This window comes from Mobula hypostoma, chromosome 30 (genome assembly GCF_963921235.1).
Source record: "Mobula hypostoma chromosome 30, sMobHyp1.1, whole genome shotgun sequence".
NCBI classification, from domain to species: Eukaryota; Metazoa; Chordata; class Chondrichthyes; order Myliobatiformes; family Myliobatidae; genus Mobula; species Mobula hypostoma.
Window position 1 is genome coordinate 20,682,815 of NC_086126.1, and position 20,000 is coordinate 20,702,814.

Sequence of the window (20,000 nt, forward strand, 5' to 3'; positions counted from 1 at the left end):
ACATACACACACACACCTCATACACACACACACTCACCCCCCATACACACACACACACTCACACACACACACACACCCACATGGAGAATGTGCAGTCTCCACACACACACACACACTCACTCATACACACACATACTCATACACACACCCCATACACACACACTCATACACACACTCACACACACACACTCACACTCATACACACACACTCTCACACACACACACTCACACACACCGCATACACACACACACACTCACACACACACACACACACACTCACTCACTCACTCATACACACACATACTCATACACACACCCCATACACACACACACTCATACACACACTCACACACACACTCACACTCATACACACACACTCTCACACACACACACTCACACACACCGCATACACACACACACTCACACACACACACACACACTCACTCATACACACACATACTCATACACACACCCCATACACACACACACACTCATACACACACTCACACACACACGCTCACACTCATACACACACACTCTCACACACACACACACACCCCCATACACACACACACTCACACACACACACTCACACACACACACACACCCACACGGAGAATGTGCAGTCTCCACACACACACACCCACACATACACACACACACCCATACACACACCCACACACCCCCCAAATACACACACACCTCATACACACACACACTCACACACACACATACACCCCATACACACACACACACTCACACACCCCATACACACACACACATACTCACACACATACACCCCATACACACACACTCACACACACTCCATACACACACACACTCACACACACCCCATACACACACACTCGCACTCACACTCACACACACACCCCATACACACACACACACTCACACACACCCCATACACACATACACACACACTCACACACACACACACTCACACACCCCACACACACACACACTCACACTCACACACACCCCCCCACACACACACTCACTCACACACACTCACACACCCCACACACACACTCACACACCACACACACACCCCAAACACACTCACTCATACACACACATACTCATACACACACCCCATACACACACACACACGCTCACACTCATACACACACACTCACACACACCCCATACACACACACACACATACTCACACCCCATACACACACGCGCACGCGTGCACACACACACACACACACACACACACACACACTCACACACACACTCACTCATACACACACACCCCATACACACACACTCACACTCACACTCACTCACACACTCACACACACACTCATACACACACACACACACACACACACACACACACACACACACACATCGGATAGGATTGCTCTACCAGGAACAGGACTCATTAGGCTGCATGGCCTGTGGCTGGGATTCATCCAGGCCAGCTCCTCAACAGTCCAGTGGCCCAGGCCCCATGATCTGTCAGAGCACGTCAGGAGCCATGTTGTTGGCTGTAACATGACCAAGATCCTTCCGATGCAGATAGAAAAAGTGCAGGGAAAGTGGAGTCAATCTGTAGAATCTTTGCCCAGGGAAACCATGGAGGCAACCTCATTCAACCTAAAGTCCTGTCCAAACTGCTCATACCTAGGGTGTCTCAGAATATTACACAGTACCGTATTTGTCAACGTGGAGCGGAGAGCGAGTTTGTAAATCTGGCAGGAGCAAAGGATGTTGGGGATGGTGAGGGTGGGGTGCCGTGGGAGGGGTGAGGGACAGGTGGCAGAGAAGGAGTGTCAGGGGTGGGTACAGACACACCCAGCCCTGAGACACCAGGCAAGGTCATTTGATTCCAAACAATTGGTTTATTGATCATTACAGAATGTCTCTCTGGTGCTTCCCGCTCTCTCCCCTCTACCTTCCCCTTTTCCCAACCATGATTCCCCTCTCCCTGCCCCCTTCCCACTCTCAGTCCACAATAGAGACCCATATCAGAATCAGGTTTATCATCACTCACACGTCATGAAATTTGTTTTTTGTTGTGACAGCAGTACAGTACAATACATAAAATTACTACAGTACTGTCTCAGGCACCTGAGCTATAAATATATATGCGCGGTTCTCTACATCGAAACATACATGTTGGTGCCAGAATCTGTAGTGTTGCCCCGCACTCTCTCAGTTGCTTTAGCCATTACAAAAATGTGTCGTTGGCTTTAACAACCAACATACCGGCTACAAACCAATGTAGCATTCCCACAGTGCCCGGCAGGACGACGACAGAACCATTGTTCTTGGCAGATGCTTCTACACCAGTGACTTGCCAGTGCTGCCTTCTGGGCAGTGGCTATAGACGGGGTCAATGCTCGCAGGCTTTCTTCTACTGAGCTTGGGGGAGTCTGCAACTAGGGGTCACGGGTTAAGGGTGAAAGGGGATCACAAGTGGGATCTTCTTCACTTCTCCGAGGGTGGTGAGAGTGTGGAACGGTGATCTTCGAGTCCGTCGCTCTACCTGTGCTGGTGTCGTGTTAGAGCTGGAGGGCGCGGGGTCCGCGTCGGGCGGGTGCTTTCATCCTGTGCACTGACCGTGTCTCCAATGCCCCCACCCCCCGGTAGGTGCGACCTTCGACGTGGCGATGCGCTTCCTGTACGAGTGTCCCTGGAGACGGCTGCAAGAGATGCGAGAGCTCATTCCCAACGTCCCGTTCCAGATGCTGCTGCGGGGAGCCAACGCCGTCGGCTACACCAACTACGCCGACAACGCCGTCTACAAGTAAGGCCGCGCACGGCGGGAAGGAGGTGGCCGCACAGTGAGAGGGTTGGGGGGGTGGTGGCAAGCACGCAGGATGTTGCCTGGGACAGAGATTGGTTTATTTCTGCCTCAGGTGCCGAGATACAGTGAACAAAGTGTCTTCTGTAGCATTCATACACATCAGATCATTACACACAGCGCTGAGCCGGAAGCAGTTCAAACGAGCCAAGTGCAATATTATAGAAACATACAAACATAGAAAATAGGTGCAGGAGTAGGCCATTCGGCCCTTCGAGCCTGCACCGCCATTTATTATGATCATGGCTGATCATCCAACTCAGAACCCCGCCCCAGCCTTCCCTCCGTACCCCCTGATCCCTTTAGCCACAAGGGTCATATCTAACTCCCTCTTAAATATAGCCAATGAACTGGCCTCAACTGTTTCCCGTGGCAGAGAATTCCACTGATTCACCACTCTCTGTGTGAAGAAGTTTTTCCTCATCTCGGTCCTAAAAGGCTTCCCCTCTATCCTCAAACTGTGGCCTCAGCAGGTCAGACAGCATCTACAGTGGGGTATAGTCGTGATGGGGGGCCTCGGCCTGAAACGTAGCCTGTTTACTCCGCGCCCCCCCCCGCCCCGTGGATGCTCCCTGATCTAAGTTCCTCCTGCGCTGTGCGTGTGTTGCAGCGATTAAAGTGTCACGGCATCTGAGCGAGGGCAGTGAGGTAAACGGAAAGGTGCAAGGTCATAACGGGGTGGATTGTGAGGTCAGGGGTCAATCACGTTGTCCGATAACAGCCTAAGAGCCTCCCAAAGTACTGTGCCAAAGTCTCAGGCATGTATATTTCGTGAGGGTGAGGCAGGTACGATAAGGTATGAAAAGTCCCTAATGTATCTACAAACTTTGTATCACCCCAGGCAGTCCGCTCCACCACTCCCTGTGTAAAAAAAACTTGCCCCTCATACCTCCTTTCAAATTACCCCCTCTCAGCTTAAATGCGTGCCCTATTGCATTGGACATTTCAACCCTGGGATAAAGATATTGTCTGTCTACTCTGTCTACAATACAGTGCAAAAAACTTAGACAGGGTGGTCAACATTACCTTACTCTGGGTCAAAGTTAGGATCAGAAAATATAGCACTGTGAAAAAGTCTGAGGCCCGTATATATTGCTAGGGTGCCAAAGGCTTTTACACAGTACTGAATTTGTCAATCTGGAGCGGAGAGCGAGTTTGTAAATCTGGCGGGAGCAAAGGATGTTGGTAACGGTGAAGGTGGGGCACCGTGGGAGGGGTGTGGGACAGGTGGCAGAGAAGGAGTGTCAGGGGTGGGTACAGACACACCCAGCCCTGAGACACCAGGCAAGGTCATTTAATTCCAAACAATTGGTGTATTGATCATTACCGAATGTCTCTCTGGTGCTTCCCACTCCCTCCCCTCTCCCTTCCCCTTTTCCCAACCATGATTCCCCTCTCCCTGCCCCCTTCCCACTCTCAGTCCACAATAGAGACCCATATCAGAATTAGGTTTATCATCACTCACGTATGTCATGAAATTTGTTTTTTTTTGTGACAGCAGTACAGTTCAATGCACAAAATTACTACAGTACTGTGCAAAAGTCTTAGGCAGCCTAAGTGCAGAGTAGTGTATGCCTGATCCTGGTCTTGTAAACCTCTATCAGATCTCTCCTCAGCCTCTGGCTCTCCAGAGAAAACAACCCAAGTTTATCCAGTCTCTCGTGACAGCACATGTCCTCTAACCCAGGCAGCATCCTGGTAAAGCTCTTCTACACCCTCTCCAAAGCCTCAAAGTCCTTCCTGTAGTGGGGCAACCAGATATGTCCACAATACCCCAGATGTGGCCCAACCAGAGAGTTGTGATTCCTGCTCACCTCAGTTCTAAAGGGATGTCCTGTTCCCCAGATCCCAGACTCTGCTGCTGATGGGAACCTTGAGGTGGGTTTTCCAATTATGCGGTAGGTCCACACTTGCGGTGCTTGCGATCCGATTTAATTTTGTATACTTTTAATTTCCTGAAGTCAATTCCCCAGCTGCGGGTGTTAAACTCACCGTCAGCTCCACTGGTCTGGAGGCTTTTGGAACTGATCCAGTGGATTAACCACAAGTCTTCAGTAGTCACAGAACTCAGTGCCTCACTTTTTCCAGTAGGTGCTCAGGGAAGTGGGTAATCTCACAGTTGTCTGCAGTTTTGCCCTCGCACTCATTTCAAATCCTTAAATAATCGGATGCGTACTCACCTGTAGTTAACGCCCTTTGCCCCTTTGAGCCAGCGGCAGACATCAGAGGCCAGAGGACGCTGATTTGACTCGCTGCCCGTTGTGCTTTCTCTCTCTCGATCCTACCACATCGTCCTCTTTCAAAGTTCAAATACATTTGTTGTAAGTTACATACCCCATACTTTATTGTCGCCAAACAATTGATACTAGAACGTACAATCATCACAGCGATGTTTGATTCTGCTCTTCGTGCTCCTTGGAGTACAAATCGATAGTAAATATTAAAAATTTAACTAATAAATCATACACAGAAAATAGAAAATGGAAAGTAAAGTAGCACAAAAAAAACCGAGAGGCAGGTCCGGATATTTGGAGGGTACGGCCCAGATCCGGGTCAGGATCCGTTCAGCAGTCTTATCACAGTTGAGAAGAAATTGTTCCCAAATCTGGCCGTACGAGTCTTCAAGCTCCTGAGCCTTCTCCCGGAGGGAAGAGGGACAGAAAGTGTGTTGGCTGGGTGGGTCGTGTCCTTGATTATCCTGGCAACACTGCTCCGACAGCGTGCGGTGTAAAGTGAGTCCAAGGACGGAAGATTGGTTTGTGTGATGTGCTGCGCCGTGTTCACGATCTTCTGCAGCTTCTTCCGGTCTTGGACAGGACAACTTCCATACCAGGTTGTGATGCAGCCGAGAAGAATGCTTTCTACGGTGCATCTATAAAAATTAGTGACGGTTTTAGGGGACAGGGCAAATTTCCTTAGCTTCCTCAGGAAGTAAAGGCGCTGGTGGGCCTTCTTGGCAGTGGACTCTGCTTGGTTGGACCAAGTCAGGTCATTTGTGATATTGACCCCAAGGAATTTAAAGCTCTTGACCTGTTCCACTTGCGCACCACCGATGTAAATTGGGTCGTGCGGTCCGCTACTCCTTCTGAAGTCAACAAACAATTCCTTCATCTTGCTGACGTTGAGGGATAGGTTATTGTCTTCGCACCATGCCACCAGGTTCTTAATTTCCTCTCTGTACTCAAACTCGTAATTATCATTTATTATGCGGGATACAGCTTGTGATCCATTGAGATCCAGCCACATTCAGCTTCAGGTCTACATTGAAAAGGACAGTGAAGTGTGGTGTAATGTACACAAACTGCCGGGAAGGTCAGCAGACAGTCAGCATCTGTGTAGAAGAATAAAGAGCCAGAGCTTTGGGCCGAGGCCCTTAAATCAGAGTCTCGGCCTGAAACGTCGCCTGTTTATTCCTCTCTGTGGATGCTGCCTGACCTGCTGAGCTCCTCCAGCACCTTGTGTGTGTTGAGCTGGAAGTCCAGCATCTGCACAACCCCTGGTGTTAGTGAAATGCGTCGCTTGCTTCAGAACCAAGGATGGCGTGGGGGCAGCCCACAAAGTGCAGACGCTCATTCCCGCGGCGTGTCCGTGGTATTCGACAGAGCCACGTAAGCAACTGTTACAGTAACAAAACAAGACAGGACAAAGACAAGCCCCTTCCCACCCCTGACGACCACCTCACCGTCATGCACACAGACAGGGCCCCAAACCCAAGGCAGCCCAGCTCAGGGCCAGATTCATTTATTTATCCCATCTACAGCACTGTGCAACAGTCTCAGGCACCTATACACAGCTCGGGCGCCGAGGACTTTTACACAGACCTGCATTTGTCAACGTGGAGCAGAGAGCGAGTTTGTAAATCTGGCGGGAGCAAAGGATGTTGGGGATGGTGAGGGTGGGGCACTACTGGAGGGGTGTGGGACAGGTGGCAGAGAAGGAGTGTCAGGGGTGTGGGTGGCACAAATGCACACACACACTCCCTGATACACCAGGCAGGGCCATTGGATTCCAAACAATTGGTTTATTGGTCATTACAGAATGTCTCTCTGGTGCTTCCTGCTCGCTCCCCTCTCCCTTCCCCTTTTCCCAACCATGATTCCCCTCTCCCTGCCCCCTTCCCACTCTCAGTCCGCAATAGGGACCCAGATCAGAATCAGGTTTAGCATCACTCACACATGTCAGGAAATTTGTTTCTTTTGTGTGGCAGCAGTACAGTGCAATAAATAAAATTACTACAGTGCTGTGTAAAAGTCTTCAGCACCATAGGTATATATATGTGTCTAGACTTTTAGACAGTATCACATGTCAACCACTTTCTCTGGTAATTCATTTGATGTGGTCCAATAGGAGTTTCAAAGGTACATTTAATGTCAGAGAAATGTATACGATATACATCCTGAAATGCTTTTCCTTCACAAACATTCACAAAAACAGAGGAGTGCCCCAAAGAATGAATAACAGTTAAATGTTAGAACCCCAAAAGCAACCCCCCCACACACTCTGTGTGAAGCTGCCCCTCCGATCTTTTGTAAGTCTTCTCCTTCTCAGTTTAAACCTGTGCTACATTCCCCAACCCCAGGGTCCATTGTTGTTTGTGTGTAGCTTTTCATTGATTCAATTGTATTTCTTTGTTCTGCTGTGAATGCCTGCAAGAAAATAAATCTCAGGGCAGCATCTGGTGACATATATGATCATTCGTGATGGTACATGCCGTGTCGTTATGATGTAGGCGATCATGGTCTTTCCATGGCCATGACTGCTCTTGGCAAATTTTTCTGTGGTGGTGGTTTGCCATCGCCGTCTTCTGGGCAGTGTCTTTACACGATGGGTGACCCCAGGCATTATCAATACTCTTCAGAGATTGTCTGCCTGGTGTCAGTGGTCACATAACCAGGACTTGTGATCTGCACTGGCTGCTCATACGACCATCCACCACCTGATCCCACGGCCTCACGTCACCCTGATCGCGGGGCTAAGCAGGTGCTACACCTTGCCCAAGGGTGACCTGCAGGCTAGCAGAGGGAAGGAACACTTTAACATAGAAACATAGAAACATAGAAAATAGGTGCAGGAGTAGGCCATTCGGCCCTTCGAGCCTGCACCGCCATTTATTATGATCATGGCTGATCATCCAACTCAGAACCCAGCCTTCCCTCCGTACCCCCTGACCCCTGTAGCCACAAGGGCCATATCTAACTCCCTCTTAAACATAGCCAATGAACTGGCCTCAACAGTTTGCTGTGGCAGAGAATTCCACAGATTCACCACCCTCTGTGTGAAGAAGTTTTTCCTAATCTCGGTCCTAAAAGGCTTCCCCTCTATCCTCAAACTGTGACCCCTCGTTCTGGACCTCCCCAACATCGGGAACAATCTTCCCGCATCTAGCCTGTCCAATCCCTTTAGGATCTTATACGTTTCAATCAGATCCCCCCTCAATCTTCTAAATTCCAACGAGTACAAGCCCAGTTCATCCAGTCTTTCTTCATATGAAAGACCTGCCATCCCAGGAATCAATCTGGTGAACCTTCTTTGTACTCCCTCTATGGCAAAGATGTCTTTCCTCAGATTAGGGGACCAAAACTGCACACAATACTCCAGGTGTGGTCTCACCAAGGCCTTGTACAACTGCAGTAGTACCTCCCTGCTCCTGTACTCGAATCCTCTCGCTATAAATGCCAGCATACCGTTCGCCTTTTTCACCGCCTGCTGTACCTGCATGCCCACTTTCAATGACTGGTGTATAATGACACCCAGGTCCCGTTGCACCTTCCCTTTTCCTAATCGGCCACCATTCAGATAATAATCTGTTTTCCTATTTTTGCCACCAAAGTGGATAACTTCACATTTATCCACATTAAATTGCATCTGCCATGAGTTTGCCCACTCACCCAACCTATCCAAGTCACCCTGCATCCTCTTAGCATCCTCCTCACTGCTAACACTGCCACCCAGCTTCGTGTCATCCGCAAACTTGGAGATGCTGCATTTAATTCCCTCATCCAAGTCATTAATATATATTGTAAACAACTGGGGTCCCAGCACTGAGCCTTGCGGTACCCCACTAGTCACCGCCTGCCATTCTGAAAAGGTCCCGTATATTCCCACTCTTTGCTTCCTGTCTGCTAACCAATTCTCTATCCACATCAATACCTTACCCCCAATACCGTGTGCTTTAAGTTTGCACACTAATCTCCTGTGTGGGACCTTGTCAAAAGCCTTTTGAAAATCCAAATATACCACATCCACTGGTTCTCCCCTATCCACTCTACTAGTTACATCCTCAAAAAATTCTATGAGATTCGTCAGACATGATTTTCCTTTCACAAATCCATGCTGACTTTGTCCGATCATTTCACCGCTTTCCAAATGTGCTGTTATCACATCCTTGATAACTGACTCCAGCAGTTTCCCCACCACCGACGTTAGGCTAACCGGCCTATAATTCCCCGGTTTCTCTCTCCCTCCTTTTTTAAAAAGTGGGGTTACATTAGCCACCCTCCAATCCTCAGGAACTAGTCCAGAATCTAACGAGTTTTGAAAAATTATCACTAATGCATCCACTATTTCTTGGGCTACTTCCTTAAGCACTCTAGGATGCAGACCATCTGGCCCTGGGGATTTATCTGCCTTCAATCCCTTCAATTTACCTAACACCACTTCCCTACTAACATGCATTTCACTCAGTTCCTCCATCTCACTGGACCCTCTGTCCCTTACTATTTCTGGAAGATTATTTATGTCCTCCTTAGTGAAGACAGAACTTTACACCTCCTTTGGCAGAGACGTATCTCCACCCCACCACCCAGACATATACGGACTGTTAAGGTAATTTTACTTTGAACTTTCAGTACAAGGAGAAGTTGAACGTTGTCTCTGAGCACCGGTGGATTGAGGGGAGACCTGGCAGAAGCTGGTAGAAGGATCAGTGGCAGGGACAGGGGGGATAGGTCCTTTCTCCCAGTGTGAAGAAGTCAAATACTAGAGGGTTTAGTACTTATACAGAAGTTTGAAGATTGTAGGTCAGGTGTTATATCCCACAGGGACTGATGGGTACCAGAGCAGATGCAATAACAAGCTTTAGAGTCACTTAGAGTCATACAGCCATGGAAAAGTACAGCACAGAAACAGGCCCTTTGGCCCATCTAGTCCATGCAGAACCATTTTATCTGCCTGCTCCCATCGACGTGCACCGGGACCATAGCCTTCCATAACCCTCTCATCCAAAGATCTCTGAAATGTTGAAATCGAAATCACATGCACCACTTGCTCTGGCAGCTCGTCCCACACTCTCACCACCCTCTGAGTGAAGAAGTTCCCCCTCATGTTCCCCTTCAACATTTCACCTTTCACCCTTAACCCATGACCTCTAGTTGCAGTCCCACCCAACCTCAGCGGAAAAAGCCTGCTTGCATTTACCGTGTCTACACCTCTCAGGATTTTGTGTACCTCTATCAAATCTCCTCTCACTCTTCTACGTTCTAGGGAATAAAATTCTAACCTAAAGTTCTAACTCAGGTCCTCCTGTCCTAGCAACATGCTTGTAAATTTTCTCGGTACTCTTTCCTATAGGTAGGGGAGCAAAACTGCACGCAATGCTCCAAATCAGGCCTCACCAATGTCTGATCCAACTTCGACAGAACGTCCCATCTCCTGTACTCAGTACTTCATGTTACGTGCCCCGTAACTGGGTTGCCAAACCAGCAGAAATGGATCACTCAGTTGGAGTCTGGATTACTAGAACTAAGAAAGTTTTAGTAAAGAAACAAGCAACATAGTACTCTAATCAAAAGGATAATAAATGCAACAGTTCAGCAATGATAAACACACATGTACACAGAATTAAGATAACAGGATCAATCAAGCTCTATCGTTGTCTAGGGGTAAATGACCAGTTTCAAAGTGACGCAAAGTTCAGTTCAATTCAGTTCAGTTCGCAGTAATCGCTGCCGTGGGAGATGGACAGTGGGGGGAAGGAGAGAGAGAACAAAACGAATGAATATTCAAACGGTTTCCACACAGACCTTCGATATTCTTCGCAGTCAGCTGTCGGGCGAGCCCTTTGTGATGTCATCTGAGGTCACCGACCGTGACCCCTCCGTTTCTCTGCGGTGAACCTGGCACCCAGGCAAGGGTGAACACACACCAGGTTCCCGCTGATCGTGCCTTTCCACCCTGTGCGTTTATGGCTTGTCCCGCAATCAGCCATCCTAAAACTTCCCACCGACTTGTGGGAGACGCACCGCTTCCAGGGTCTCCTTACCTCGGGGTGTCGTGTGTGCCCTGCCTTAGCGAACCTGTCCCTTTTTATCCCCCTGCTGGGGTATCGCCTGTCCATCACTTCAAACAGTTCAGGATTCAAAGGGGGAGCCGATCTTGACAGCTCTCCTTCCGTTACTCTCTCCTGTCCCTTCATTAACATCTCCAAATGCTGCTCCATTGTTTTCCTTATCTCTCTCTCTCCTGAAGACAGGTGGCAGACCAACTGCTGATCCCACTGGTGCCAGCACAGGACAGCTAACATCTTAATCTATGTGTATTCTCGTCACATTTGATTTATAAAGGCCAAGGAGCCAAAAGTTTTCCTTATGACCCTATCTACCTGTGGCGCCGCTTTCGATGAATTATGGTCCCAGATCCTGGTCCCGTGGGCAGGTGGGGACAGAGTTCACTGCCAGACTGTTTAAATCGGTGTCATGGACATACCAGTCTGAAGGCCTGCTCCTGTACTGTGCCATCGTCTCCTCCCTAATTTCCATAACTCCGAGCGGGCAAGGCAATAACGCGCATGTTCTCTCTCTGTCAGGTTCTGTGAGGTGGCAAAGGAGAATGGGATGGACATTTTCCGTGTCTTCGACTCCCTGAACTACCTGCCCAATATGATCCTGGGCATGGAGGCAGCGGGCAGTGCCGGTGGTGTCGTGGAGGCTGCCATCTCCTACACCGGCGACGTCTGTGACCCCAGCAGGACTAAGTACTCGCTGCACTACTACCTGAAGCTGGCCGACGAGCTGGTGACAGCGGGCACACACATCCTTTGCATCAAGGTATGGAGAGGCCCTCGGAGTTGGGCTCCCAGCACCGGGGGACGATTCTGACAAGTCATAAAAGAACAAGCATGTCAAAGGATACAGGGCGAAGGCAGGGGAATGGGTTTCAGAGGGATAATAAATCAGCCATGACGGAATGGCGGAGCAGACTGGCCAAACTCTGTTCCTACAGCACCGGGCAAAAGTCTCAGGCTCATGGATATAGCGGGAGCCTAAGACTTTTGCACAGTATTGCACTTGTCAACGTGGAGCGGAGAGCGAGTTTGTAAACCTGGTGGGAGCACAAGATGTTGGGATGGTGAGGGTGGGGCACCGTGGGAGGGGTGTGGGCAGGGGGCAGAGAAGAAGTGTCAGGGGTGGGTACAGACACACCCAGCCCTGAGACACCAGGCAAGGTCATTTGATTCCAAGCAATTGGTTTATTGATCATTACAGAATGTCTCTCTGGTGCTTCCCGCTCCCTCCCCTCTCCCTTCCCCTTTTCCCAACCATGATTCCCCTCTCCCTGCCCGCTTCCCACTCTCAGTCCACAATAGAGACCCATATCAGAATCAGGTTTATCATCACTCACGTATGTCATGAAATTTGTTTTTTTTGTGACATAGTACAGTGCAATGCATAAAATTACTACAGGACTGTGCAGAAGTCTCAGGCACCCTAGGACTAAGACTTTTGCACAGGACTGTACGTCTCACCATCTTATACTGATATGACTGGTTTCTGTGTGGTTTCACGCTCCATTATTCTTGCGAAAAGCTTTGCAAATGTATGGGAGGATCTGTGTGAGGTTGGATTTTGTAAGTCAGGTCGTCAGTAAGCCAAGCAGACACCGTTGTGACTGCCTGTTGCACAGCCCCGGAAGCAGCCGTGGGCACCTCACAGAACTCGCTCTGCACCACACTGGACAGCTTAAACCGCTCAGGGGCACAGGCTCAGGGGCAAGGGGGAACGTGAGGTTAATGAGACTCGTCCAGGAGGAGGGGGAGTTCAGGTAGATGTGGGATGAAAACTTGGAAACACAAGAGACTGTAGACGTTGGAATACAGAGATCAGTACAGCACAGCACAGGCCCTTCGGCCCCTGAGGTTGTGCCGATGTTTCAACCTTCTCTCAGATCAATCTAACCCCTCCCTGCCACATAACCTTCAATTTCCCTATCATCCATGTGTCTGTCTGAGAGTCTCTTCAATGTCCCTAATGTATCTGTCTCTACACCACCCCTGGCAGGACATCCCACACACCCATCACTTACCCCCAATCACCTTAAATGTCCCTAATGTATCTGTCTCTACACCACCCCTGGCAGGACGTTCCACACACCCACCACTTACCCCCCATCACCTTAAATGTCCCTAATGTATCTGTCTCTACACCACCCCTGGCAGGACGTTCCACACACCCACCACTTACCCTTCATCACTGTAAATATCCCTAATGTATCTGTCTCTACACCACCCCTGGCAGGATGTTCCACACACCCACCACTCTCAGTGTAAGTAACTTACCTCTGATATCACCCCCCAATACTTTCCCCCTACCCCCTATCCTGGTAAATCTCCTCGGCCCCCTCTCTAATCCAGACAGCATCCTGGTAAATCTCCTCTGCAGCCTCTCTAATCCAGACAGCGTCCTGGTGAATCTCCTCTGCACCCTCTCTAAAGTGACCAGAACTGAATGCGTTACTCCAAGTGTAGTCTAGCCTGGGATTTATAGATCTGTAACGTTGCCTCACAAACAGACATATTGAGCAAGAATATACGAGGAAATCTGCAGGTGCTGGAAACTCAAGCATCTCAGGGCTCCCCTGACGAAGGGTCTCAGCCCAAAACGTCGACTATACCTCTTCCTATAGATGCTGCCTGGCCTGCTGCGTGTACCAGCATTTTTTATGTGTGGAGCCAGAATATAAGCTGCTTGGGGAAGTCAGCAGGCTGAGCCGTGCCTGTTGGAGGGGGGTGGTATGAGAAACTGTGCTTCGAGCAGAAAGGGACTGTCAAAACTTCAGGCTGAAACCCTGCTTTGACGTCGGCGTACTGTGGGTTAGCAGAGAGTCGATGGGTGGAAGGGCCTGTTCCCGTGCCGTATCTCTCTGTGGCTTTGTGAGGCACGGATCCGCAGCTGACGCCAGGCCCTTTGACGCTGATGTCGGCCCGACACAGTGGAGAGTAATTCTGCAGATGTGAGGGGTTGTCTGTGCAAGATTTTCCCGCTGTGTTCTGCTTCCTTCTCACCGTGCTCTGCCTAACATCCTCAAATATCTGCGTGGCGGGGAACAAAGAGCTGATTGATAGTGCTGTTGCATTATTTAAACTCTGTTTTCTCAAAGAGACACCTACATCAATATGGCAATTAAGATGGTTACTGTGAAAAATTCATCACTTCTCTGTGTGTGCAGGCAGCCCGAAAGAGAACAGTGATACATTAAAACAAATCGGGCGCAGGCTCTGTCCTGTGCATGCAGGGAAAAGGTTTTCCTGCACTTTCCAGTTTATCGAATCACACAGCTCCGCATCTGGTCCATCAGCCAAGTGCTCCAAGACCAAGATTCCCAGCCAGACTCATCCCGTCGGTCCGTGTTCGGCCCTGATCGCTTTCCAGAGGCCTTTTCGAGGCTGTTAACTTCCCGGCCTCAACCACCTCGCCCGGCAGCTCTTCCCCCTTCTGCGTGCAGAAATTGCCCCTCATCTCCCTCCTGAGTCTCTCCCTTGTCCCCTGAGTGCCTGCCCTCTGCTCCTCGATTTCCCACGCCTGGGAAGACAACTGCGTGCGTTCAGCCTGTCTGTGCCCCTCGTGATTTTATACCCCTCAATAAGACGTAGGAGCTGGATGAGGCCATTCGTCCCATCGAGTCTGCTCCACCTTTCCATCATGGCTGAGTTATCATCCCTCCCAACCCCTTTCTCCTGCCTTCTCCCCGTAACCCTGAGCACCATTACTAATCAAGAACCTGTGAACGTCTGCTTTAGGTATACCCAATGACTTGGCCTCCTTGGCACTGCATCCCACAGATCCATCATCCTCTGGCGACAGAAATTCAGACTTACAGCTTAAAAATTGCTCACGATACTCCATAGGTGACCCTCATCAATCCTTGTCAAGCCTCAACGGCTTCCCCCGCCAGTTCCTCCGACCTACCCGCCACCCTCGGCTCGTGATTTTACACCCCTCCACAACGACACCCCTCAGTCCAAGGATTAAGCTGTGGAATTACAGTACAGATACAGGCCATTCAGCCCAATGAGTCTGTGCTAGCCCAAACTCAGAATTCACCTGCAAGTCCCACAAAAAAAACAGAAAATGATGGAAAAACTCAGCAGGTGGGAAGAGAAGCGGCGATAGTTCTTCAGTTCAAGAATACTTTACTTTATAAATCATTGTGAGTATTGTGAACAGTTTTGGGCCCATTATCTAAGGAAAGATGTGCTGGCATTGGAGAGGGTTCAGAGGAGGTTCTGAGAATGATTCCAGCAATGAAACGGCTAACGTATGAGGAGCTTTTGATGGCTCTGGGCCTGTACTCACTGGAGTTTAGAACAATGAGGGGGGGGTCTCATTGAAAATGTCGTATATTCAAAGGCCTTGACAGAGTGGATGTGGAGAGGATGTTTCGTCTAGTGGGGTGTCTAGGACCAGGGGACACAGATAGAGTGGATGTGGAGAGGATGTTTCCTATAGTGGGGGAGTCTAGGACCAGAGGACACAGATAGAGTGGATGTGGAGAGGATGTTTCCTATAGTGGGGGAGTCTAGGACCAGAGGGCACAGATAGAGTGGATGTGGAGAGGATGTTTCCTATAGTGGGGGAGTCTGGGACCAGGGGACACAGATAGAGTGGATGTGGAGAGGATGTTTCCTATAGTGGGGGAGTCTGGGACCAGAGGACACAGATAGAGTGGATGTAGAGGGGATGTTTCCTATAGTGGGGGAGTCAAGGACCAGAGGACACAGATAGAGTGGATGTGGAGAGGATGTTTCCTATAGTGGGGGAGTCTAGGACCAGAGGACACAGATAGGGTGGATGTGGAGAGGATGTTTCCTATAGTGGGGGAGTCTAGGACCAGAGGACACAGATAGAGTGGATGTGGAGAGGATGTTTCCTGTAGTGGGGGAGTCTAGGACCAGAGGACACAGATAGAGTGGATGTGGAGAGGATGTTTCGTCTAGTGGGGTGTCTAGGACCAGGGGACACAGATAGAGTGGATGTGGAGAGGATGTTTCCTATAGTGGGGGAGTCTAGGACCAGAAGACACAGATAGAGTGGATGTGGAGAGGATGTTTCCTATAGTGGGGGACTCTAGGACCAGAGGACACAGATAGAGTGGACGTGGGGAGGATGTTTCCTATAGTGGGGGAGTCTAGGACCAGAGGGCACAGATAGGGTGGATGTGGAGATGATGTTTCCTGTAGTGGGGGAGTCTAGGACCAGAGGACACAGATAGAGTGGATGTGGAGAGGATGTTTCGTCTAGTGGGGTGTCTAGGACCAGGGGACACAGATAGAGTGGATGTGGAGAGGATGTTTCCTACAGTGGGGGAGTCTAGGACCAGAGGACACAGATAGAGTGGATGTGGAGATGATGTTTCCTATAGTGGGGGAGTCTAGGACCAGAGGACACAGATAGAGTGGATGTGGAGAGGATGTTTCGTATAGTGGGGTGTCTAGGACCAGGGGACACAGTCTCTGAATTGAAGGGCATTCATCTAGAGTGGAGATGAAGAGGAATTTCTTTAGCCAGAGGATTGGGAATCAGTAGAATTCGTTGCCACAGATGGCTGTGGAGGCCACGTGATTGGGTGTATCTGAAGCGAAGGCTGATAAAATCTTGACTAGTCAGGGAGTGGAAGGTGACAGGTGAATACAGGAGACTGGGGTTGCCCCCCAGCCCCCCGTATGCAATGAGAAACCTACTTGCAGTGCATAAGTGTCAGTCACACGAAAAACATGAATTAAACAACATAAGAAAACACAAACGGAAGAAAAAAACACAATTACAACAAAATTAGGCAAAGTCCTCCTTGTAATTCCTGCTTGCGAACATCTCTGTGCGTGGCAGCATCACTGAGGAGCAGTGGGTCTGTTGAATATCCCCGGCTGTGGCCTGTGTGCATAGTGGACGACCCACCAGACCCAGATCTCTCCTTCTCTGGGACACTCACCTTCGCCACGACCCAGCTGAGCTGAGTCAACGTGGCTTCCTGCTGCTTCCCTCTGTATGGAGATTTCCTCCCGAGTGTGCTGTGTTCTTTGTCTGCACAGTAAGTGATGTTCGTCATCTCTCTGAGGAAGACACAGCGGGAGACGTGTTGTGTGTATGACACAAATTGTCAGATCACTCTCCACGGGGATCGAAAAGCTCACTCGCTCTGCACACATTGGTCTGCAGGCTCAGGTCCACTAGAGAGAGAGGGGCTGCCCTCAAACCCTGACTGACAGGTGTAACTCCTCCCACACCCTGAGTGACAGGTGTAACCCAGCCCATACTCTGAGTGACAGGTGTAACCCCGCCCATACTGTGAGTGACAGGTGTAACCCCTCCCGCACCCTGAGTGACAGGTGTAACCCCACCCACACCCTGAGTGACAGGTGTAACTCCCCCCACACACTGAGTGACAAGTGTAACCCAGCCCACACCCTGAGTGACAGGTGTAACCCCTCCCACATTGTGAGTGACAGGTGTAACCCCTCCCACACCCTGAGTGACAGGTGTAACCCTCCCACATTGTGAGTGACAGGTGTAACCCCTCCCACATTGTGAGTGACAGGTGTAACCCCGCCCACACCCTGAGTGACAGGTGTAACCCCTCCCACATTGTGAGTGACAGGTGTAACCCCTCCCACACCCTGAGTGACAGGTGTAACCCTCCCACATTGTGAGTGACAGGTGTAACCCCGCCCACACCCTGAGTGACAGGTGTAACCCCTCCCACATTGTGAGTGACAAGTGTAACCCCTCCCACACCCTGAGTGACAGGTGTAACCCCTCCCACACTGTGGGTGACACGTGTAACCCCACCCACACCCTGAGTGACAGGTGTAACCCCTCCCACACTGTGAGTGACAGGTATAACCCCACCCATACCGTGAGGTGCACAGATATTCCCTCCCACACTGTGAGGGACAGGGGAAGAGCCTGATGGTTGAGGGGTAATATCTGTTCATCAACCTGGCGGTGTGAGTCTGAGGCTCACTGTACCACCTCCCCGATGGTGGCAGTGAGAAGGGAGTACGTCCCGGTGGTGGGGGTCCCTGACGATGGATGCTGCTCTCCTGCGACAGCGTATTGTGTGGACGTGCTCAGTGGAGGGATGGCTTTACCCGTGGCCGACTGGTTCAAGGGTAGCGAAGAGCCTTGGCCGCAGGAATGGACTAGAGAGGCCGTGGCTGTTGTCCTTGGAGCAATGAGGGACGTTTGGTGGAGGCAGACAAGATCAGGACTGGCTTTAATGGGGGAGATGAAGAGAGACACAAATTCCTGCACCACCCAATTTTACTTATTTGTTTATTCATTGTGATACACCGCTGGTTGGCCAGTTCGGCCCTTCGAGCTGCACTGCTCAGCAATTCCCAGCTGAATCACAGGACAACTTACAATGACCAATTATCCTACGAATCCGTACGTCTTTGGAATATAGGAGGAAAGCGGAGCAGCCGGAAGAAACCCACGCGGTTCGGAGAAAATCATACAATCTCCTTACAGATGGCGGTGGGAATTGAGCTGTGATGGCGTTACGCTACCGTGCTGCCAGCAGGGGGTGCAGCCGAGTCATGAGGGAGTCGGACGAGAATGGGAGGGAGAATGAGGCTGGGACAATTGATTATGATAAAGACTTATTTAAAGAGCACTTTTCATAAAAACGATGTGATTCAAGGTGTTTCGCTGTATAGGATAGTGCAGACATGAAATTAAAAGACAAAAAGGTGTCAGCAAGGTTAAATAAATAGGTTTTGAGCAGGCATTTAAAAGTCTCAACGAGTCTGCATCCTGACAGTTTTAGGTATTGAATTCCACAATTCAGAATCAGAATCAGGTTTATTATCACCAGCTTGTGACGTGAAATTTGTTAACTTAGCAGCAGCAGTTCAATGCAATAGATAATCTAAAACAGAAAAAAAATAAAACAATAATAATATTAATAATAATAAGTAAATCACTTATATATGTTGAATAGATTTAAAAAGTGTGCAAAAACACAAATGCTGTATATTAAAAAGAAGTGAGGTAGTTTCCATGGGTTCAATGTCTATTCAGAAATCGGATGGCAGAGGGGAACAAGCTGTTCCTGAATCGCTGAGTGTGTGCCTTCAGGCTTCTGTACCTCCTCCCTGATGGTGACAGTGAGAAAAGGGCATGTCCTGGGTGCTGGAGGTCCTTAATAATGGACGCTGCCTTTCTGAGACACCGCTCCCTGAAGATGTCCTGGTACTTTGTAGGCTAGTACCCAAGATGGAGCTGACTAGATTTACAACCCTCTGCAGCTTCTTTTGGTCCTGTGCTGTAGCCCCTCCATGGTACAACTGTAGACGTTTTTGAGTGTATTTGTTGACATACCAAATCTCTTCAAACTCCTAATATAGTTGCTGTCTTGCCTTCTTTATAACTATATCAATATGTTGGAACCAGGTTAGATCCTCAGAAATCTTGACACCCAGGAACTTGTGGCTGCTCTCTCACTCCAATCTGGTCCCTGTATGAGGATTTAGGAGTCTAGTTCAACAAAGCTGACCTGACAGTTGTCTTTCGAGGCAGATGAAGGAGACTGCAGGAAGCAGACCTGAGAGCTTGTGCAGGATTACAAACTAAAAGCAATTCTATGATGCACTGCGGTCCCACACCATTGGGAGCTTTACAAACAAGTAGAGAACTTGAAAAACAATTCTAAAAGATTCAAGAAGCCAACACAGAGTAGCTAGGACAGGAGCGGTATGGTCCCCCCTCCTGGTTTTAGTTAAAATTAGACAGAGGCAGGACCAGTAGGAGCAGGCAGGAGTTTAATGGGCCGAATGGACTACTTGCCCCATGCTTACTGTGGGTTGGCCATTCCCAAAGCATACAGCCCCAGCTACTGACTGAAAGGCAAGTCCTCCCTGATGCAAAGACACAACCCCAAATGTCAGCTC

At 49.6% G+C, this 20,000-nt stretch overlaps 1 protein-coding gene across 6 annotated transcripts in view; it reads left to right on the forward strand.

The window, feature by feature from the left end:
• The window catches only part of LOC134339794 (pyruvate carboxylase, mitochondrial-like), a 978,567-nt gene that overhangs the window by 899,011 nt on the left and 59,556 nt on the right, over positions 1-20,000 (forward strand). For all 6 annotated transcript variants that reach the window (XM_063036574.1, XM_063036571.1, XM_063036570.1 and 3 more), the window contains 2 exons: positions 2,623-2,779; positions 11,640-11,880. In XM_063036574.1, the coding sequence (XP_062892644.1) occupies positions 2,623-2,779; positions 11,640-11,880 (398 nt within the window). The remainder of the gene's footprint in view (positions 1-2,622; positions 2,780-11,639; positions 11,881-20,000) is intronic.